Below are 23,639 nucleotides of genomic sequence, written 5' to 3' on the forward strand. Positions count from 1 at the left end.
ATGTTTGAGATCAACCACGAGAGTGATCAAATGAGTGTGAATGGGTTTGTGATCAGTGAAGTGACCTAAGGGTTCCTCATGTTTGTTGATGTCACCAAACAAGTATTTTGTCTAGTTCCACAAGAGGGACAAATGAAAGATTCACCCAATAATTCAAACGGAAAAAGATGGCCCAATTGGTTTTGCTTGGTAGATCATCTATCAGATTGTTATAGCAATTCCTTTCCTTTCTTTCTCTGATGTCATGACGTCAGACCATGTGAAATTGTCATTCCAGCATCATCCCTAAAAACTACCAGCACCTCCTGGCCTTTCTGTTTGCCATTCATGAGATCAACAAGGACAACAAGCTGTTGCCAAATACCACACTGAGATCTTCTGTGGCTAACAATTTTTTCAGTGCATGGAGAGCCTGTAAGGCCACCCTCAATCTGCTTTTCAGATCACAGGGGAATGTGTTGAACTACTTCTGCGGGAAGGGGTCAAGGCTCCTGGCCGTCATCGGTGCCTTAACCTCCCCCAGCTCCATCCAGATGGCCAACGTCTTAAGCACCTATAAAGTGCCACAGGTATGTGGGTTCATGTGCAGGCAGAGAGAAAGCCTTTAAGAAGGAAACAATGGGCGATTGTATTTGGAGAGGTGGTTGGTTATGCTTTGATCAGAAAGGGGGCCCCATTTGCAATTAGGAGAGAGAGAAAGAGAGAGCTGCTTTTGCCTTGATACTGATCATCAGATTATACACAGAAAGGGATCTACTCCCCTGTACAGATGCTGCCAACTCAGCCTTGCTAGGGACTGCTTGGAATCAGCTGCCAAAGGCCCACCGTCTCTACAGCTGATGGATGGACCTGATGGATCCTCAAGTCCAGCCTCTTTCCGGGAAGCACAATGGGGAATAGAACTCCCAAACTCTGGCTGCGGAGACAGAGATCTCAATCACTGAGCATTCCAGCAGTTCTCGAGAAGTCCTTCACATGAGCACTAGAATTCGAGAGTTTAGCTTTTTAGAAGTAAACCAAAGACATGGCTATTTAGGCAGGCTTTCCCTCCTGCTGTATTTTTAATATCTGTATTTTTATATCTTGGATTTTTGGATGTTATTGATTTTATTATCAGAGCCTAGGTCCACCTGGTTATAGAAATAGCACTGGCCCTCTCTGAGCTTCAGACAAGGAGATGCGGGTGTAAAAATCATATGCAGATGGGAGGGCATATATCTTCACTGTCAGGCTGCCAGGGCTGTGGGTGTGCACAACAGGTGCTCCTCATAAAGCATAAAGTATTGTGTGTGAGAGATAAGAGGTTCCCTCTATCCATTTTATCCATCCCCTCCATAATTTTTTACATCTCAGTCATGACTACCTGGCATGTAATAGGCCTTCTTCACTACCGCCGCACACTGGGTTGAGACTTTTCTTGATCCGTCCACCAGCATACCAAGCTCTCTTTCATGATCCATCACAGACAGCTCAGAACCCATTAGCTAAAGTTTCATTTTATTTTCCCCAGTGTGCATTACTTTACAAGTTCTTATATTGCAACACATTTGCCATTTTGCTGCCCATTCTCCCATTCTGGAGAGATCCTTCTGGAGGCTCTTCACAATCCCTCCTGATTGTCAACACGCAGAAAAGTTTTCTGTCAGCTGCAAATGTGGCCACCAGCACATGAATGATCACCCAATGATTTGTTATTTTTACGACACAAATCATTTTTGTTATTCCCCCCTTGCTCTAGCTTTCCTACGGCTCTTTTGACCCTGTCTTGAGTGACCAAACCCAGTTCCCCTTTTTCTTCCGGATGATTCCGAATGAAGAACCCCAATACGATGGGATTGTAGAGCTGCTCAAATATTTTGGGTGGAACTGGATTGGCCTCCTCCTGTCCAGCGATGGCACTGGGGAAGCGTTTCTCCGAACCCTGAGGCCAAGGCTCTTGCAGAACAACATCTGTGTCGCTGTGACCGAATTCATTCCAATGGTGACAACTCGCGCTTCAAACAAGACAATTACTACACTCCTGGGCAGCCTGTTCTCTGCACTCCGGTCGCACCCGCTCAACGTATGGCTCATCCATGGAGATGGCCTATCCATGGAGGGTTTACGAATTGTTCTATATAACTCAGAAATTCTCTGGAATCAGGCAATTGAAAAAGTTTGGATCATAACAGCCCAGTGGGATTTCACCACTGTTCTCCCTGGGGAACCATTCACAGCAAAGTCCTTAAATGGTACCTTGTCCTTCTCCCTTCACTCCAATGTGGTGCCAGGATTTCAAGATTTTCTTGAGAGTTTGAACCCCTATAAATCAAATGTTGTCTACATCCAACCATTCTGGCAAACTGCATTCCTGTGCTCACTTCCAGCATATGACTTCCCTTTACGAAGTACCTGCACTGGGGAAGAGAGTCTTGGGACCCTCTCTCGGTCCGTGTTTGAGCTAGAGATGTCTGGGCAGAGCTACAGTATCTACAATGCCGTCTACGCTGTGGCACATGCTCTCCATGCCATGTCCTCACCCACAGCAAAACAGAGAGCCATGAGGACTAGAGACAGAGAGGGTCGTTTGGCTGGTCAACCTTGGCAGGTAAGTTAGGCTTCCTCCAGGCTGCAGACGATGTGTAAGGAGCTTCCTTGTGCACAGATAGAGAAAATAATGTAATATGCCTTGAAGAAATATTAGCGGCAAGTAAGGAGAGTTCTAGAATTTATCCCACAATTTAGCTCCCTATTTCATCCAGAACATAGTGAAGTGACACCACCTGTTGTCTTTCTTAGGATTATTTGGTTAAAGAACATTTAAAGAGGCTTTCCCATACATGTTAGCAACCAGTTTTCAGTGAGGCCTGGGGATTTAAGAAGTGGTAAAAATATGTTGATTCTTCTGTCCAGGGCCCCTCTGTTAGGGGAAAGGTGGGGTATTAAATAAAAATAAAATATAGTTGATGAGATGAAATACTACGTCCACTTACACAGACCTGTGATAGAATTCGACAGAGCGTATTTCCAAAATCTCTCTGAGAAATCCTGCATATTCTGTGGCCCTAATAATGTTCTTACTCTCATATGGGCTTCATGGAAGCTTTTATAGCCAACACTGACTTTTAGGTCACTACTAAGGATCTATGGTTTGTACCAACTTCTGGATAGTGGGTAGACTGGTGCACTGGGATTGTGGAGACGAGTGTTCAAATTCCACTCTGGAGCTGTGGAACAGGGAAAACCATTGGGTTGTCGTCCTGGCAAAACCACTTCTTAGGTATTTCCCTTACCTTGGAGGCCTTCTGAGGTTCTGACTTGATGGCCCGTATCGAACTGATGATACAGGAAACCAGAGCAGAACTATCCCATTATTGTGCTTTGTCTTTTCCATTTTGGTGTTGCTGCAATCTTCCTTCCATTCCAAGATATTAAATATAGCCAGGGCAGATGATGTTTAACCCCCTGGATGTCACTGAACAGTGCTTGTCATGAGAGTTGAACACCAGGCATTCCTCTAAAGACAGTGTTAATGGCAGTCCTCATCATCCCCAGTTTCCCCTCACCGTTGCCCAGTCATGTAAGTTGGGATGAGAGATTGTTACAGCTATGAATGAGGTCAACTGTTAAGTTTCCTGGTTGAGATTGGATTTGAGCCCTGGGTCCCCAGGTGATCCAACACGTGGTATCTTCTTAGCTCTATAGCCCAAACATCCTTGTTCTACTCCTGGGCCTTGAGCACAACTTGAATGCTGTCCATTTTAAAGATGGAACTTTGGCAGTGGAACCTCTTGGCTCAATGGATTTTCTGTGGAAAAAATCCAGCCCGGAGGTGGCAGCTGAGCCCTTCCCATGTAACAGAACATCCTTGTCTTTTAGTCCGGATGTTCCACACATCTGGCCACTTGTTCCTTTCGAAAAGAGACACTCATGTGACTTCACATTGATTAATATTAATAGAGTCATTAAAACATTTTTGATGGATGAAAAGTAACATTTACTGAAATTCCAGAAAGATAATTCGAACCCCTCTCTTACCATGTGCACTAGAAGCAGCTCCTTCTCTCCCTAAATGTAGCTTCACTTTTTCCTGAGAAACGTCCACTTCAACAACACTGTTGGGGATGAAATCTTTTTCAACGAGAACGGGGACCTGGAATTTGGGTACGACGTCAACAACTTGGTGACCTTCCCCAATCGGTCCTTCCGGAGAGTGCGTGTTGGTTGGATCGATCCTCATGGTCCTGATGGAAAGAAGTTCACCCTGAATGGAAGTGCCGTTGTGTGGAATCCCAAGTTCAATCAGGTGTCCATTCCTTTGTGGAAGGCTTCAAGCCACCCGATCCTCCCTCATGTTTAGAAATCAACCCCATGATTTAAGCATTACCACACTGGGTTTGAGAAGAAGAGTTTGTATTGAGATCTCATGCAAGAAGGGATAGATCTCCAGAGTTCTTGGCCATGAGGAGGGCTCACCCATAGGGGCTCCGTAGCATATTTGTTGGGGGTTGGAAAGACAAGAAGGGGCAATGGAAATGAGGGATGAAAATCTGGGGAAAATCAGAATTGGGTTCCATTTCAAAGACATGTGCTCTTAGGTCTTTAGTGGAACTTCTTTAGGGGATTTGGACAAGCATTGGTCAAATTTGGTTTAAGTAAGGTTCCTGCATCGATAAGGGAGATAGACTTGATGGGCTAATAGTTCCCTTCCAATACCATTATTCTTTGTACTCACACAGACATGGCCTCACAAATCTCTCCTTCTCCCTCTCGCTCTTCAGAATTCAAATTACACTTTCTTTTCATGTTTGTCCCCTGGTCCATGTTGCCGTTCATGATCAGGGAGATTATTTCTTTCCTGGTCACTCACACCTGAAAAAGAAATTGGCAGTCTCAAATGGAACCACCCTGCAATTGTCATCATGAACTCGTGGAAATGAGCCTATTTCTCTTAACCTCCCTCTTTTCTTCTTCGATGTCCTTATAGACAGTTCCTCATGCCACCTGTGTGGAGAGCTGCCACCCCGGTTACAGCAGGATTGTCCAGCAGGGGGAGCCAGTGTGTTGTTACCAATGCGCTCGGTGCCCAGAAGGCAGAATTTCCATCCATGCTGGTAATTGGAGAAAGGGGCAGCTTCAATGAGGACAGAGTGAGACGGGGTCCCTGCTTTTTAATACTGGTCACATACCAACCCTTTTTCACTAAGGTGGTTGCAAGGAGGGATGTCCAGAGATCTATGGCTTACTCAGTGCTACAATAAAGGAGCCCAGGCAGGGGTCCTTCTGGATGACATGCCCAGTCAATTCCTCCCTGGTTCTGTATATTTCCATTTCAGTGTTTTGTTTTTTAAAAAAAACGATTGCAAGTGGCTTTGGACTGGGATTGAGGAAGGCTACACAGCACCATGAATTTTAGGGATGCGGACGTCGGGAGGGTTTTATTTATCTCTGCTGGAATGACTTCCCTTTGCAGGTGGTGAGCATCAGAACAATGGAAGCATTTTGGGGGAAACGAGACAACGAAAGGTCAGGTATACTTTGATTTGGATCCCTGCATTGAGCAGGGATATGGACTCCTTGGTCTTATATGTCTCTTCCAACTCAATTCTTCTAGGATTCTGTGCCCTTCTCCTACCTGGCCTGGGTTGCTTCCCGGAGGGTGACTAACTGGGAAAGCTTCCTGTGAGCCTCTTCTCCCAACATGTCCGAGCCCCATGCTCCTTGGTGCTTCAGGGAGAAGAAAGCAAGCAGGTGGAGAAGGAAGGGAATAAAGTATATGTCGCAAAGCAAATCCAATAGAAAAAAAAACCTTCCAGTTCACCCTTTGAAGAAAACCTTTGTTTTACAGTGTCTTTTATTTCTAAGCTTTTGAAATGAATTTGCCTTCCTTCGTGAGAGGAAACATTTTTGAACACTTGTGGTTTTCTTTCTGGATTTTAGATGCAGAACGATGTGAGAAGTGCTATGAAGATCAGTATCCAAGCCAGGGCCAGGATCATTGCCTCTTGAAAAGTCTGTCTTACTTGTCCTACAGAGAACCTTTGGGAGCAACATTGGGGTGTTGTGCCTTTTTGTTATCTGGACTGACCCTTCTGGTGATGTGGATCTTCCTTCACTCCCGGCACACTCCCCTTGTCAAGGCCAACAACTGGAAGCTCACCTGTGTCCTGCTCTCTTCTCTCTTCCTGGGCTTCCTCTGCCCCTTCCTCTTCATTGGATTGCCTGGGAAGATCTCCTGCCTTCTGAGGCAAACCACCTTTGGCAGCATCTTCACTATGGCTGTTTCGTGTGTTTTGGCTAAAACCGTCACGGTGGTTCTGGCCTTCATGGCCACCAAACCTGGAAGCAGGGCCAGGATGTGGGTGGGAAATAGGTTGGGGGTGTCCCTGGTGGTTCTTGGTTCACTTATTCAAACTGGCATCTGCATCGCGTGGCTGGCGACCTCACCCCCTTTCCCAGAGTTTGACAGGAACTCTCAAATGGACCAGATCATCGTGCAGTGCAATGAAGGCTCAGACAGGATGTTCTACCTTGTCTTAGGTTACATGGTCCTTCTGGCCATCACCAGCTTCATCGTGGCTTTCTTTGCCAGAAGATTGCCCGATAGTTTCAATGAAGCCAAGCTGCTCACCTTCAGCATGTTGGTGTTTTGCAGTGTGTGGGTCTCCTTTGTGCCCACCTACTTGAGCACCAAAGGGAAATACATGGTGGCCGTGGAGATCTTCTCCATCTTGTCTTCCAACCTTGGTCTACTGGGCTGTATCTTCTTCCCAAAATGCTACATTATAATTCTGAGACCAAAACTCAACACCAGAGAACAATTAGTAAGAAAAAAGTAAGGCTGACAGTGGTTTATTTGGGCTCTTTAGATCCTTGACCTATTTCTTTTTCATACAGTCCTACAGTAGTTATTAAAGAAAAGCTACAATGGTTCAGACTATGTAGGAGTTAGGGATGTCCTTTCGCCTCCAGCACGCGAGCCACAGATAACTCTTTTGCAGTGTGGCTGTCCAGCTAGAATCTCGTCCTTCCTTTCTTCTTATAAAAGGATGCAAGGCCACAGACATCCTTGGACTCAACCCTTTTGGGGCTTGATAGGTTTAAAGGAGGGCTTTGAATTGTGATGGGAAGCAGATGAATAACCAGCAGAGCTGTTGGAAGAGGTGATTATGTGGCCTTGTAACCAGGCCGGGTTATCTATTTTGCTGCCGTGTTTCTATACACTTTTCAGAGGCAGGCCCACCTGTTAAGAATGGAGCAAGTGCCAATGTAGTGCTTTGTAAGGAGGATTCAACATTTCTTAAAGATCAGGTCTGCATATGAGAAACTAACTGCTTTGCTGAGATGCGAGAAATTGCAACCCATGCACATAATCCTCGAGGAACAATGAATGGCTACATACTTTTGTTTCCTTTTTAGAACTGTATAAAAAGTTGAACCCTGTTGATCTCGGGGTCCTCACCCTGCTGGGCACCTGAGTGTACACTTGTTTTATCTGAATAAACCTGTCGCCCTTTCCTCCAAGAAATTGTCCACTTGTCATTATTGCTTGGGCCTTATGTTAATAGAATTAGCTGAGGCACCATGGAGCGAGTTGGAGGAAGTGAGCCAGAAGATCATTAAAGCAAGTGTTTCTGTGCCAAAGTCAAAGTCCTAGTTTGAACCTCTAAAGGCCTAAATGGTTTCGGTCTGGGGATGGTATTGTGACTGCACAGGGTGGATAGAAAGAGGCAGGAATTTGGTGGGAGCTGTTCCTGTATGCTGGAATAGATAGTGCCAAGTTTCAAGTCTAATCCCAGGCTAGTCCTGAGCTCCAGATACTAAAAATTCAAACATCTGATTATATGAGAATTTTTTAAGTAATAGAATCAGGTTTGAGTGTTTCCTACTGTTGTCATGTGGTTCAGAACCACGTAGAGCACCAGGTTAGCAGTTCAGCATCCTCGTCTACTGATAACGGATTTCGAAGAAACTCTGAGACCACAGGCTGAGGCCTTACAACATCACTAGACTCAATTCCAGGGACGATATGAGGCGAGGCCTTGTGACGTGCCAGGGACAGGTCAGACTGAAATTGGGAGCCACCCCAGGTTCCATGCTGTCTCAGGACCAAGAAACAGACTTTATCCTCCATTGGGTATCACTTCTCCCGAGTTGAGTCTCCATCCTTCAGACCTGGCAACCCAAATGGGACCTGATTTCTCATGCCGGGGACTCCACCCCCCCAATTGCGTCCCAAAAGATCAAATCAAAGTTTTAAAGCATGGAGGATAGGGTATTGTTTGTATATATGTTGTGACCTTACACAGATACCAATGCTCATGAGCCCAATAAACAACTATTTACTGATTAAGCTTCACTTCCAGTTTCCTTCCTCTGTAGCATTTCCTATAGCATGAGACAACATATAAGTCTGGACTTTGCATTCAGTAAATGTTATTGGATCTTATTCTCAACACAATGAGTCACTCTGTTTATTGAGCTTGGTTGGTTGCCTGAGACCCCCCTTTGTCAAATCCCGCAGTTTTTTCTCACTTGCAATGGGAGACCCATGAACGAACATGCATAGGATCTCAAAAGGGTGTGATCCTTAGCTTTTGGATGGTATTTCATTCTCTCTATGCTGGAACTGATAGTAGGATCTCAAATCATAGCAACAGGTTTCCTCTGGTTTTCCCTGGCTGACCAGGGCCTTGGGGTTCAGGAAATCCTCTGCCCTACAATTAGCCCAACCATTATGTTTGACATCTGCTTCCTTTGCAAAATTTACAGGCCCCTGGGTCCCTTAGCAGAATTGAGCATAACAAGTTGTTCTCCTAACCTGCTAATATATAGTCTTGTCTGCCTCTTCCTGTGAGTAAACCATGTGGAACCTTACGGCCCATGGACTCCAATCCATAAAATGAGATGACAGATAAGTCTGGACTTTGTCTGGACTCAGTAAATGTTATTGGATCTTATGCTCAACAATTTGAGTCATTCTAGTTATGGAACTTAGTTGGTTGTCCAAGACCCCCCTTGCTGACCCCCCAGTTTCTTTTCATTTGCAAAGGGAGACCCATGAACCAGCAGGCACAAAATCTCAAGAGGTTGCATCCCCTATTTCTTCTATTGTCTCATTTCATTCTGTTTGTGGCAGAAGCTACAGTGAAATCACGGACCAGAGAAACATATTTCCTCTGGCTATACCTGGTTAAACAGGGACATGGGGAAAGGCCATCATCTGCCCTATAATTAGCAAAATGAGTATGATTGACACCTGCTGCCTGTGCAAATTTCACGGGTCCCACGGGCCACTTGGAAAAATCCAGCACAACAACTCAGTCTCTTTACATGGCTACACATATAAAGCAAACCTATCTTTCCTTTCTTGTGAGTAAGCCCCATGGAATGTAAGGAGAGGCAGGCTGTGGGCTCCACTTCAAGGCAATGTCGGTTGTGCAGAAATAGGGAACCGTAGTTGATGCAGGGTGAATGCTTGGAAGTGAAGATTGACTGAGGTACCTTGAGTCAGCTCTTTGGTGGAAAGCTATACTTAGAAACTCTCTTATGTCTTCGATGAGTTCTTTCTTGTGCTGTCTAAGGAAGGGCATTGAACTCACCAGCTTAGAAATTGTCAGTTAGGGGACAATGTGGGTCTCCCTTTCCAACTGGCGCCATTTTTTGCTGGCTTTTAGGTTAGTCTTCCTGCTCCTCTGCCTCCTCCTCTTTGTCTTTCCTCATACGTCCAGCAAGAGTTTGAACACCCTCAGATATAGGAGAGAGCCAGGTGTTCCACATACTCTCCCTCCTTCCAGAGAAGATGTTCTCATTGGAGAAACTGTGTCTATGATCTTTTCTGAAATGCCTTCACTCCAGTTTAAGATGCGTCCAGAGACCTCATCAAGAGGAATGTAAGTACCTCTTTATTATTTGAAGGGACTGTATTGGATAAGTAATGGTTCAAAAGCACTCTGCCTAAATTATCTGGCTTTAGACGGAGTGCTTTTTCACCAACCCATGGGCTTTCAAAATGTTGTTACTTAAAAGAATCAAAAGAATTGCACAGACTGGCTGGTTGATTCAATTTGGACCAAGAAAGAACGGCACTCAAGCAAGTGGCTAAGGGCTCCCAGAGGACTTTTCCTCTTTTCCTCCCATTGTGCACATCCCTTAGTCTTCTGCATGAAGCAGCCCAAACATGATATCCATTGAAAGATCCTTCCACTGTCCTACACTACTCACAAAAAGCAGTGTAGTCTCCTAAGGTCTAGACTGGAGGTTGGAGACTTGTCCCCCACCTTAATTAAAAACATAGAAATCAGAGGTCCTAAAAGTGTAACAGGGACTGGGTGGCATATCTAAAATCTGGGCAAACCCATTCAACTAGGCCACATCATATCTCAAAGTTTTCATTCCTTTCTGGATATTTTTCAAATGATGGCATAGCCCACATTTCTGCAGAGCGGCGCATTCACGGAATGATGTCTTGGACGGATGCCGTGATACCAACAGAAATTTGGTGTCCCCCAGAACACTTTAATTAGGTGTGAATGTTCCCCAGAGGCGATACTAGGTGTTGTTGGTCACTTAGCAGAATGTTTGAGATCAACCACGAGAGTGATCAAATGAGAGTGCATGGGTTTGTGATCAGTGAAATGACCTAAGAGTTCCTCATGTTTGTTGTCCGAAAACAAGTATCTTGTCTAGTTCCACAAGAGGGACAAATGAAAGATTCGCCCAATAATTCAGATGGAGAAAGACGCCCAAATTGGTTTTGCTTGGAAGATCATCAACCAGCACTTTATAGCACTTCATTTCCTTTCTTTCTGTAATGTCACGACATAAGACCCTGTGAAACTCTCATTCCAGCATCATCCCTAAAAACTACCAGCACGTCCTGGCCTTTCTGTTTGCCATTCATGAGATCAACAACAACAACAAGCTGTTGCCAAATACCACACTGGGATCTGTCGTGGCTGATGACTTGTTCAGTGCACGGAGAGCCTGTGAGGCCTCCCTCGATCTGCTTTTCAAATCACAGGGGAATGTGTTGAACTACTCCTGTGAGAAGGGGGCAAGGCTCCTGGCCGTCATCGGTGCCTTAACCTCCCCCAGCTCCATCCAGATGGCCAACGTCTTAAGCACCTACAAAGTGCCACAGGTATGTCGTTTCATGTGCAGGCAGAGAGAAAGCCTTTAAGAAGGAGACGATGGGAGATTGTACTTGAAGAGGTGGTTGGTTATGCTTGGATCAGAAAGGGTGCCCCATTTGCAAATGGGAGAGGGAGAGACAGAGAGAGCTGCTCTTGCCTTGATACTGATCATCAGCTCCCTGTGTGTTTTGACTATAGATTGCACACAGAAAGTGATCTACTCCCCTGTACAGATGCTGCCAGCTCAGCCTTGCTAGGGACTGCTTGGAATCAGCTACCAAAGGCCCACATTCTCTATAGCTTTGAGTAACCTTTAAACTGCAGAGCTGGAAGGAAACCTATGGATCCTCAAGTCCAGCCTCTTTCTGGGAAGCACAATGGGGAATAAAACTCCCAACCTCTGGCTCCGGAGCCAGAGATCTAAACCACTGAGTAATCCAGCAGTTTTCAAGAAGTCCTTCACATGAGCACTAGAATTCGAGAGTTTAGCTTTTTAGAAGTAAACCAAAGACATGGCTATTTAGGCAGGCTTTCCCTCCTGCTGTATTTTTAATATCTGTATTTTTATATCTTGGATTTTTGATTGTTATTGGTTTTATTGTTTTTAAACTTTGTTATGCCACCCAGAGTAGACTATCCTTCTAGATGGGCGGGGTATAAATTTAATAAAATAAATAAATTAAGTAGAAAATCAATCATGTAGTCTTTCCACCAGCTTGTTTTCAAGCCTCTCTGCAAAAGCATAAAGTATTGTGTGTGTGAGAAAAGAGCTTCCGTCTATCTACTTTATCCGTCCCCTCCATAATTTTTTACATATCAGTCATGACTACCTGGCATGGAATTGGCCTTCTTCACTACCACCGCACACTGGGTTGACACTTTGTTCGAGCCGTCCACCAGCTCACCAAAATATCTTTCCTGATCTGTCATGGACAGCTCAGAACCCATTAGCTAAATTTTTGATTTTTTGCCACAATGTGTATTGCTTTACAAGTTCTTATATTGCAAGGCATCTGCCATTTTTCTGCCCATTCTTCCAGTCTGGAGAGATCCTTCTGGAGCTCTTCACAATCCCTCCTGATCTTCACTACCCAGAAAAGTTTTCTGTCATCTGCAAACGTGGCCACCAGCACATGAATGATGACCCAATGATTTGTTATTTCTAGGACACAAATATTTTTTTTATTCCCCTCTTGCTCTAGCTTTCCTACGGCTCTTTTGACCCTGTCTTGAGTGACCAAACCCAGTTCCCCTTTTTCTTCCGGATGATTCCGAATGAAGAACCTCAGTACGATGGGATTGTTGAGCTGCTCAAATATTTTGCGTGGAAGTGGATTGGCCTCCTCCTGTCCAGCGATGGCACTGGGGAAGCATTTCTCCGAACCCTGAGGCCAAGGCTCTTGCAGAACAACATCTGTGTGGCAGTGACTGAATTCCTTCCAATGGTGACAACTCACACTTCGAACAAGACAGTTACTACTCTCCTGAGAAGTCTGTTCTCTGCACTCTGGTTGCACCCACTCAATGTATGGCTCGTCCATGGAGACGGCCAATCTATGGAAGGTTTACGAATAGTTCTAGTTAACTCAGAAATTGTCTGGAATCGGCCAATGGAAAACGTTTGGATCATAACAGCCCAGTGGGATGTCACTACCGTTCTCCCTTGGAATCCATTCACAGCAAAGTCCCTCAATGGCACCTTATCCTTCTCCCTTCACTCCAATGTGGTGCCAGGATTTCAAGATTTTCTTGAGAGTTTGAACCCCTATAAATCAAATATTGTCTACTTCCAAGTATTCTGGCAAACTGCCTTTACGTGCTCACTTCCAGAGTATGACTTCCCTTTAGTAAGTACCTGCAGTGGGGAACAGAGTCTTGGGAGCCTCTCTCGGTCCGTGTTTGAGCTGGAAATGTCTGGGCAGAGCTACAGTATCTACAATGCAGTCTACGCTGTGGCACATGCTATCCACGCCATGTCCTCACCCACAGCAAAAGAGAGAGCCATGAGGACTAGAGACAGAGAGGGTCGTTTGGCTGGTCAACCTTGGCAGGTAAGTGTAAGGCTGCAGACGAAGTGTAAGGAGCTTCCTTGTGCACAGATAGAGAAATTGTGTATAGTATATCTTGAAGAAATAGTACCAACATGTAAGGAGAATTCCAGGATTAATGCCACAATTTAGTTCCCGATTTCTTCCAGAACCTGGTGAACATCCTCATCTTTTAGTCCAAAAGTTCCACAAATCTGGCCATGTATTCCTTTTGAATAGACACACTCGTGGGACTTCACATTGATTAATATTAATAGAGTCCTGAAAACATTTTTGATGAAGGAAAAGTTGCATTTACTGAAATTCCAGAATGATAATTCCAACCCCTCTCTTGCCATTTGCACTAGAAGCAGCTCTTTCTCTCCCTAAATGTAGCTTCACTTTTTCCTGAGAAACGTCCGCTTCAACAACAGTGCTGGCGATGAAATCTTTTTCAACGACCACGGGGACCTGGAGTTTGGGTACAACGTCAACAACTTGGTGACCTTCCCCAATCGGTCCTTCCAGAGAGTGCGTGTTGGTTGGATCGATCCTCATGGTCCTGATGGAAAGAAGTTCACCCTGAATGGAAGTGCCGTTGTGTGGAATCCCAAGTTCAATCAGGTGTCCATTCCTTTGTGGAAGGCTTCAAGCCAACAGATCCTTCCTGATGTTTAGAAATGAACCCCATGATTTGTTGGGGTTCAGGCAATGAGGAGGCTGATGGGCTTTGTGGTGATCACAGGATAATAGGACAGCAAAGAGTCTCGTAGCAATAGATAGAAGAAGTCAGCCACACATACAAATGGATGTCTGTCAGCAGTACCCCTGGTGCGTGACTCAGCAAGGAAGCAGAATGAGAAGTCGTGGTCTTCTTCTGACTCTCTGCCCCCAGGAGACTGTCCTTTTATTAACATTACAATGTCACAGGTAGTGACAGCATTACAGATAGTAGACACAGTTCAGATAGGACAATGGTTACATCATGTTATTAGTGTTGGTCTGGAGAAAAGCAATTAATCAAGCCCTCTGATTGGCCTAAGGGAAGGCCTGTATAGCAAGCTCTTTATGATAATGAGAGAGGAATGGTGGCAGCTCCTTCCCTCAGAAGCATCCACAGGATGCTAGGAGAGTTTTCCCTCACTAGAACACCCATGTGGCTTAGCAACCTTGGGAATGGTACCCCCACATTTCCCCTTTTTCTTTTTTATTAAGCAAAGGAATATATCCCTTAATATGCTTGCGGATTACATATAAGTCCTTTCTGCTAAGGCCAGAAGGCCTAGGTTTGCAACAAGCAGTTATTACTGAAAAGAACATTGGAATGCATTGAATAAAACAACAGCAGATTACAAGAAGTGCAAAAATCATAATTGCATACATCAATACAGTGCGAAGCCATCCAGCCATGACCATAAACTGTCCCACCAAGAAGGAAGAATGTCTTGGCGTATGTTATTGGAAAGTTGTGTCAGCTGAGCAAACTGATTGTTCACTGCACGGCTATTATCAGATAAATTGAAGCAACAGAGATTATTAAAAGACTCACAACCAGAGATTATTAAAAGACTCACAACCAGTAGGAGATAATCCAAGGCTGTACGGTTGTCTAAAATAGCATTACATAGTTCACGTTGTTCATGATTCAGCAGGGATATAGCAGTGGAAGTGTGGTTAATGGTCTTAGCTAAGGTGCATGCGAGGTTTGCAAGTGTGCGTGCGTTATAGACTGCAAGGCCAGAAATGCCAACAAGTGATGTGGCTAATGAAACATTAGCCACATTAGCTTTGGATAACAGAGTAACTTTATCATTACAGGTACTATCAAGAGATAAGCTTTCCCATCTCACCCGAGGCAACGATTTCTGCAAAGCAGGTTGTTGCATTAAGTTGATGGCTAATCTGCTAAGGCAGCATTCTGTGTCTGACAGATTGGCTGAAATGTAGCTAAATGTATGTTGACCACATGTAAAAACCAGCTGGGGGGCAGGATGACATGGGCCCAGTTAAATGAAATATTAACTTCATGAGAACAAGTCCATGTGGCTTTTGGTGTTGCAATGCATTTGTCAGAAGAGCAATTAACTATCCTTGCACACTTTGTGTTGTCATTAATAGCGACAATAGGAGTATACAACGAGAAAGCATCAATGGGTACCTTTCTTGTTATGTGTCCCCATTCATGGGAAGCAGAGTACTTAACAAGAGATGCGTTGAACCACTGGCCTAGCTCCGTATGATTGGCAATATCAGATGGTTCCTTACAGACAGGAATTATGCTAAGCAAGTTCCCAGTAAACCATAGATGGCATAAGCTTCTTGCAGGCAGAAGTGAGAAACATTGACTATACAGGCCAAATTTTCCCAGATGTTATATCGAAGACGCACATGCAGGTCATCTGGAGCTTTTGCAAAACCTACTGGAACAGTTCCAAGAGTGAGGAAGCAGCATAGGAGCATGAAAGAGTTAATGTTTATCTGGGCAATGACAACAGCAAGGAAAGATTCAGGGGTCTCTGGGATGTTCTGACGGTTCAGGTTACACTTTGCATCAGAAAGTTTTTTGGTTGAGTACCCTCAGGTCTGGTCAGGCACTTCTGACATGCAGCCATCTGATTTAGAGTTAGGGTTAGGGTTATCACTGGGTGAAAATCTGAAATGGAGTTTTTCAGGTTGCAAGATCAGGTCATCCTTTCCATGGTAGGACATCACACACCAAGCTGATCCACCAGGGCCTGTGAAAGTAAGCAGAGCTGCAGCAGCTGGGCTGCAACTCAAAGTTAGAAAAGGGGAAAAAAAATCTCTAAAGGAATGTCAAGGGGCTGCTCATAAATCTCCAGCAGCCATTCCATAGGATCCTGTGTTGATAATAATGTTTGCTCATCTGCAGAGACATATAAATGAATCAATGCTATTGAATGTTGAGGGAAAGAATGGAATCTGGGTCCTGTGTTGTTTATTGGAGCAATAAGAACAAATGTAGAGGAGTATGGTTGTTCACCTGGAAGGAATATTCATTAGGATTGCATCTGGTTGTGGAATAGCTTGAAAAGGGAAAAAAGTCTGGTGTGTCCCTCTAGTGCAACCTTGGGCCTCCAGATGTTCTTGGACTAAACCTCCCAGAAGCCTTCACCACCACCTCTGCTGGCCAGGATTTCTGGGAGTTGACGTCCAAGAAAATCTGGAGGCCCAAGGTTGGGGACCACGGCTGTAATGGACAGAGAAATTAATGTCAGGTGTAGCAAAATCAGGAGGGAGGAGATAAAGGACAGAGTCTGCACAAGAATCTTGCTTTGAGGTTATTTTTAGCAGTTGGATATGAGCATCCGTGGTTAAAAGAAACTTTGAGAAGTGTTGCCAAGATCAGAGAAGGCTGAAGGTACAAGTCAGGTTTGAAATGTGATAAACAGTGGCTCTTCAAAGCCATGAATTGTCTGGTACAATGGCATTCTTTTGGCAGAACGCCTGGAATTACTGATAAGGGGTCTGAAGAAAGTCTGGGCATTGCGTCAGTACAGACCTTGAGGCTGATAGCCACAGAGGCAAAAAAAATGAATGAAGATTTTCATGGTTTCATCCTGCATTGAATGCGTGTATGGGATGTGTGATAGGTCCCATCATGCTGATGAGAGGTCCCATCATGCTGAGGTGCTCAGGAAACTGATGCCCCTGGCATGTAGCAAACAGGGGTTGTAATTCATGCTTTAGGTAAGGGCTCATGAATGCAGGAACCCAAAGCAAATTGCCAAGCAATGCAAGGTGTGATGGAATGTGTAGTTCTGGTAAAAACATGGAACATGTTTCGTTTCGTTTAGTCGTTTAGTCGTGTCCGACTCTTCGTGACCCCATGGACCAGAGCACGCCAGGCCCTCCTATCTTCTACTGCCTCCCGGAGTTGTGTCAAATTCATGCTGGTTGCTTCGCAGACACTGTCCAGCCATCTCATCCTTGGTCGTCCCCTTCTCCTCTTGCCATCACACTTTCCCAACATCAGGGTCTTTTCCAGGGAGTCTTTTCTTCTCATTAGATGGCCAAAGTACTGGAGTCTCAGCTTCAGGATCTGTCCTTCCAGTGAGCACTCAGGGTTGATTTCCTTTAGAATTGATAGGTTTGTTCTCCTTGCAGTCCAGGGGATTCTCAAGAGTCTCCTCCAGCACCACAATTCAAAGGCATCAATTCGTCGGCGGTCTGCTTTCTTTATGGTCCAGCTCTCACTTCCATACATCACGACAGGAAAAACCATAGCTTTGACTATTCGGACTTTTGTTGGCAAGGTGATGTCTCTGCTTTTTAACATGCTGTCAAGATTTGTCATCGCTTTCCTCCCAAGAAGCAGGCGTCTTTTAATTTCGTGGCTGCTGTCTCCATCTCCAGTGATCATGGAGCCCAGGAAAATAAAATCTGTCACTGCCTCCATATCTTCTCCTTCTATTTCCCAGGAGGTGATGGGACCAGTGGCCATGATCTTAGTTTTTTTGATGTTGAGTTTCAGACCATATTTTGCACTCTCTTCTTTCACCCTCATTACAAGGTTCTTTAATTCCTCCTCATTTTCTGCCATCAGAGTGGTGTCATCTGCATATCGGAGGTTGTTGATATTTCTTCCAGCAATCTTAATTCCGGCTTGGGATTCCTCCAGTCCAGCCTTCCGCATGATGTATTCTGCATATAAGTTGAATAAGCTGGGAGACAATATACAGCCTTGTCGTACTCCTTTCCCAATTTTGAACCAATCAGTTGTTCCATAGCCAGTTCTAACTGTTGCTTCCTGTCCCACATATAGGTTTCTCAGTAGATAGATAAGGTGGTCAGGCACTCCCTGATGTCATTTGCCAAAGTGAAAGTTTTAGGTGTTGTTTGCAGGTGCTCTGGAGGCATGCTGAAACCTGTTTGTTGAAAGAAATTATTGAGAGGTGTAGGGAATGAAGCAGAGAGAAAAAATTCAGGGTTTTCCAGACAGATTTGTTCTGTGGTCATATTCACATAACCAGCAGATGTGCAAAGGTGTAGAACACCAGCATATGTTTGAAAAAAAAGGCAATGTACACAGGGAGTGTAAAATCAGATTTTTCCCTGTCTTGTGATGCCATTGGTGAGGCAATAAGCCAGTCTTTGAGACAATTGTGTGGAAGGAAGTCTGAATTAGACCAAACCACATGTTGAACCATATTTTGAAGCATCCTTAGGTAGAATGCAGTTGGCAACTTTCTGAATGTTAAGTACTGGCTGCGTAGGAGAAACCTCAAGCCAGTCTGCTTTGTGCATGAAATTCGCATCATGTGTGAAATCTTTAGCTGTGTTTTCAAGAACTGCTTTGAAGTTCTGATTAGGATGAGGGAATATACTGTCAACCTCATTAATTGTAGCATCAACAAAAGTAGTTGTTACTTTTAGAAATTTACTGGAAGTCTCATGATTTTTTTTTCTCTTTCAGTAGAAACTTGTTGTTTAAGGTGTCTTATCTTTTGAGATGTTGGGAGGGGGAGCAAAATAATGTGTGGTAACACAAATTGAGTGGGGGGGGTAATATGAACTGTATTAGCATCTGCGTCAGAAGGTAGAAAAGGAGGGAGAACGCCGGGGGTTGTGTGTGGGGGTTACACTGACTGTTATGGGAAGCAAAAAAGAGGGGGAGAAAGGTGGGTAGGGTTGGGGGGGAATGAGAGAAACTGTAGAAGCCTGAGGGAGTAAAAGGGAGGGCTCAGATGAGGGGGTAATTGAAGCTGAGTGAATTTTAGATGCGTAGCTTGGAGAAGTTTGATTACAGAAGCCATTTTTAGACGACAAATTACTTCTATAATGAGGGTTTTTTTTTCAGGTAGCTGGGCAGGGGGGTTTTCAGGGTGAAGAATTTTTGAGCTGTGAGATGGCATACATACATTTAAAACATCATTTGACACCACATTAGGGTGTTTGTGAAGTTCAGTTCCAATAAAATGCCACATGGACAGATTTAAGGAGCCTTTCTCTGGGTAAAACGGACAGAGAGAACTTATCTCTGTCAATACATTTTTCCAGTAGTTGTTCAGATTGGTCATTAAAAAGCTTTTTCCTTTGCAAGAGATAAATTAACTCTTGTTTAATTTTCTCTTGACATGGAGATAAGGAGGGTGAGAGAAAATTCCCCATGTCTTTAGCCAGAAAGTATGTTTAGACAGATAGATTGATGTGTTCTTGTTTTGACAGAAAAGATTCACCCCTGTGATTCCTTAGGATGATTTAGATGTCTTAGACCTGGCTGGTCGATGAGGTGAGCTGTGGGATCGCCTGCTGGCGATGTTAGTCTTTCTTTCCTTGGAATTTTCTTCCTTGGAAGCTCCTGTCCTTGGAAGCCTCAGTCCTTGGAAGCTTCTGTTGTCAGAAGGCTGGAGGCAGTTCCTCAAGCCTTCCTCGGGAGCCTGTTTTATGTGCTTGAATTAAACTTGCAATGTCTCTTTCCTTGCCCCAAGATTGGGCACCAATTGTTGGGGTTCAGGCAATGAGGAGGCTGATGGGCTTTGTGGTGATCACCAGATAATAGGATAGCAAATAGTCCCTTAGCAATAGATAGAAGTCAGTCACACACACAAATGGATGTCTGCCAGCAGTACTCCTGGTGGGCGACTCAGCAAGGAAGCAGAATGAGAAGTCGTGGTCTTCTTCTGACTCCCTGGCCCCAGGAGACTATCCTTTTATTAACAACCTTGGGAATGGTACCCCCACAATGATTTAAGCATTACCACACTGGGTTTGAGAAGAAGAGGTTGTATTGAGATCTCATATATGAAGGGATAGATGTCCAGAGTTCTTGGCCATGAGGACAGCTCATCCGTAGGGGCTCCAAAACATATTTTAAGGGGCTTGGAAAGGCAATAAGGGGCAATGGAAATGAGGGATGAAAACCTGGGGAAAATCAGAATTGGTTTCCATTTGAAAGACGTGTGCTCCTAGGTCTTTAGTGGAACTTCTTTAGGGGATTTTGACAAGCATTGGTCAAATTTGGTTTAAGTAACGTTCCTGATTTGATAAGGGAGAGAGACTTGATGGGCTAATAGGTCCCTTCCAATGCCGTTATTCTATGTACTCTGACACACAGAAACATGGCCTCACAAATCTCTCCTTCTCCCCCCATCTCTTCCTCTTTGAAAATCAGTTAAAACCTCGATGTTCCACTCTCCAGTTGTTTATGTGGATGAAGGAGTTCCTTTTCAGTGGCCTTTGACTGTATGTGTCACAACAGGCTTAGCGTTCTCCCCCTGCCTACGGACTCGCTCCTCATTTTTTCCATTCTCCTTCTCTCCCTGCCGGTGTATTACAATGAAAGGCCAGAGTCTGCCGCCCCTGTTATCTGTTGGCCGAAGTAGGAAGTTCTGGCTCTTTCAGAATTCAAATTTCCCTTTCTTTTCGTCTTTGTCCCATTGTCCTTGTTGCCTTTCATGATCAGGGAGATCATTTCCTTCCTGGTCACCCACACCTGAAAAAGAACTTGGCCGTCTGAAATGTAAGCACCTTGCAATAACGTGAACTCGAGGAAATGACCCTATTTCCCTTAACCTCCCTTTTTTCCTTTTGGATGTCCTTATAGACAATTCCTCGTGCCACCTGTGTGGAGAGCTGCCAGCCCGGTTACAGCAAGATTGTCCAGCAGGGGGAGCCAGTCTGTTGTTACCAATGTGCTCGGTGCCCGGAAGGCAGAATTTCCATCCATGCTGGTAACTGGAAAAAGGGGCAGCTTCAATGAGGACAGAGTGAGACGGGGTCCCTGCTTTTTAATATTGGTCACATACCAACCCTTTTTCACTAAGATGGTTACAAGGAGGGATGTCCAGAGATCTATGGCTTACTCTGTGCCCCAGTAAAGGAGTCCAGGCAGGGGTCCTTCTGGATGACATGCCAAGTCAAATCCTTGTCTCGTTCTGTATATTTCCAATTCGGTGGGTATTTTTAAAAAATGGGAGGGCAGCTTTGGATTGGGATTCAAGAACGCTACACAGCTCCATTAATGTTATGGACGCGGAAGTCGGGAGGGTTTTATTTATCTCTGCTGGGACCAATTCCCTTTGGAGGTGATGAGCATCAGAACACTAGAAGCATTTTGGGGGAAACAAGACAACCAATGGTCAGGTATACTTTGGTTTGGATCCCTGCATTGAGCAGGGTTTTGGACTCATTGGCCTTATAGGTCTCTTCCCACTTAATTCTTCTAGGATTCTATGCCCTTCTACTACCTGGTCTGGGTTGCTTCCCGGAAGGTTAGTAACTGGAAATGCTTCCTGTGAGCCTCTTCTCCCAACATCTCCGAGCTCCTTGGTGCTTCAGGGAGAACAAAGCAAGCAGGTGGAGAAGGAAGAGAATAAAGTATATGTCAGAAAGCAAATCCAAAAGAAAGAAACCTTCCAGTTCACCCTTTGAAGAGAAACTTTGTTTCAAAGTGTCTTTTCTTTCTAAGCTTTTGAAATGAATTTGTCTTCGTGAGAGGAAACATTTTTGAACACTTGTGGTTTTCTTTCTGGATTTTAGATGCAGATCGATGTGAGAAGTGCTATGAAGATCGGTATCCAAGCCAGGGCCAGGATCACTGCCTCTTGAAAAGTGTGTCTTACTTGTCCTACAGAGAACCTTTGGGAGCAACTTTGGGGTGTTGTGCCTTTTTGTTATCTGGACTGACCGTTCTGGTGATGGGGGTCTTCCTTCACTCCCGGCACACTCCCCTTGTCAAGGCCAATAACTGGAACTTAACCTGTGTCCTGCTCTCCTCTCTCTTCCTGGGCTTCCTCTGCCCCTTCCTCTTCATCGGCTGGCCTGGGAAGATTTCCTGCCTCCTGAGGCAAACCACCTTTGGCATCATCTTCACTGTGGCTGTTTCTTGTATTTTGGCTAAAACCGTCACGGTGGTTCTGGCCTTCATGGCCACCAAACCGGGAAGCAGGGCCAGGATGTGGGTGGGAAATAAGTTGGGAGTGTCCCTGGTGGTTCTCGGTTCACTTATTCAAAGTGGCATCTGCATCGCGTGGCTGGCGACCTCACCTCCTTTCCCAGAATTTGACAGGAAATCTCAAGTGGATCAGATCATCGTGCAGTGCAATGAAGGCTCAGACAGGATGTTCTACCTTGTCTTGGGTTACATGGTCCTTCTGGCCATCACCAGCTTCATCGTGGCTTTCTTTGCCAGAAGGTTGCCCGATAGGTTCAATGAAGCCAAGCTGCTCACCTTCAGCATGTTGGTGTTTTGCAGTGTGTGGGTCTCCTTTGTGCCCACTTACTTGAGCACCAAAGGGAAATACATGGTGGCCGTGGAGATCTTCTCCATCTTGGCTTCCAACCTTGGTCTACTGGGCTGTATCTTCTTCCCAAAATGCTACATTATAATTCTGAGACCAAAACTCAACACCAGAGAGGAATTAGTAAGAAAAAAGTAAGGCTGAGAGTGATTTATTTGGGTTCTTTAGTTCCTTGACCTATTTCTTTTTCATACATTCCTACAGTAGTTATTAAATAAAAGATACAAAGATTGAGACTGCGTAGGAGTTAGGGATGTCCCTCCGCCTCCAGCAGAGGGACATCCCTAGAGATGAAAAGAGAAAGGAATCAGATATTAATTGGAGGGAAGGCTTGGCTGAACATCCATGTTTTAAATTGATTTTTAAAAATACCCAGCGAAGGGGCTGCAGGAATCTCTGGAGGCAGATTGTTCCAAAGGCAAGGAGCTACCACCGAGAAGGCCAGGTTTCTTGTTTTTTCCTTCCGGGCCTCCTTTAGTGTCAAGCTCCTCAGCCTCACCTCCTGACTCGCTCGAGTGATACGGGTAGATCTTGGTGGGAGTAGGTGTTCCCCAAGGTATTGAGGCCCTAAACCGTTTAGGGCTTTATACGTAAGCATTAGGAATTTGAAGTCAATGCAGAACCGAATGTGCAGCCAGTGCAATGCAGCCAGAATAGGAGAAATATGATGGTATTTTCTTGCTCCACCAAGGAGTCTGGCCACCGCATTCTGCACCACTTGGAGTTTCCGCATCAATCTCAAAGGTAGCCCCACGTAGAGCGCATTAGAGTGGTCTAATCTTGAGATTACAAGAGCATGCACCAAGGTAGTGAGCGCCTCCACATCGAGATAGGGTCGCAGCCGGGCTATCCGCCAAAGATGGAAAAAGGCGGTACGGACCACCGATGCCACCTGAGTCTCCATGGTGAGCGCTGGGTCCAGATGGGTCCCCAAGCTGTGGACCCCACTCTTTGCGGCAAGGGTCACCCCCCAAATGAGAGAGAATCACCCAAACCACCAAAAGTGGGGGCACCCACCCTCAGGACCTCCATCTTTCCGGGTTTGTCCTCAGCCCATTTTCCAGCATCCATTGCAGTACAGTTGCCAGGCAGCGCTGGAGGGACAGAACGGCATCACCTGCGGTTGGTGAAAAGGAGATGTAGAGGTGGGTGTCATCAGCATATTGATGACACGATGCCCCACATCTCCTGATGATCCCACCCAGCGGCCTCATATAGATATTAAACAGCATTGGGGA

At 45.0% G+C, this 23,639-nt stretch overlaps 2 protein-coding genes across 2 annotated transcripts; both read left to right on the forward strand.

Moving 5' to 3' along the window:
• Positions 1 to 7,507, forward strand: LOC140701359 (vomeronasal type-2 receptor 26-like). Its single transcript, XM_078378786.1, has 6 exons — positions 1 to 44; positions 443 to 569; positions 1,739 to 1,981; positions 4,058 to 4,285; positions 4,967 to 5,093; positions 5,920 to 7,507. The coding sequence occupies exons 1-6, from the start codon at positions 1 to 3 to the stop codon at positions 6,816 to 6,818; spliced, it is 1,668 nt and encodes a 555-aa protein (XP_078234912.1). The 3' UTR covers positions 6,819 to 7,507.
• A 3,049-nt stretch (positions 7,508 to 10,556) lies between these two features.
• LOC144583063 (vomeronasal type-2 receptor 26-like) lies at positions 10,557 to 23,532 on the forward strand. The gene is made up of 6 exons (XM_078378787.1): positions 10,557 to 10,600; positions 10,831 to 11,122; positions 12,317 to 12,559; positions 13,538 to 13,765; positions 20,706 to 20,832; positions 21,599 to 23,532. The coding sequence occupies exons 1-6, from the start codon at positions 10,557 to 10,559 to the stop codon at positions 22,537 to 22,539; spliced, it is 1,875 nt and encodes a 624-aa protein (XP_078234913.1). The 3' UTR covers positions 22,540 to 23,532.
• Positions 23,533 to 23,639: the final 107 nt, after the last annotated feature.

Source organism: Pogona vitticeps, chromosome 6, assembly GCF_051106095.1.
Source record: "Pogona vitticeps strain Pit_001003342236 chromosome 6, PviZW2.1, whole genome shotgun sequence".
Lineage (NCBI taxonomy): Eukaryota > Metazoa > Chordata > Lepidosauria > Squamata > Agamidae > Pogona > Pogona vitticeps.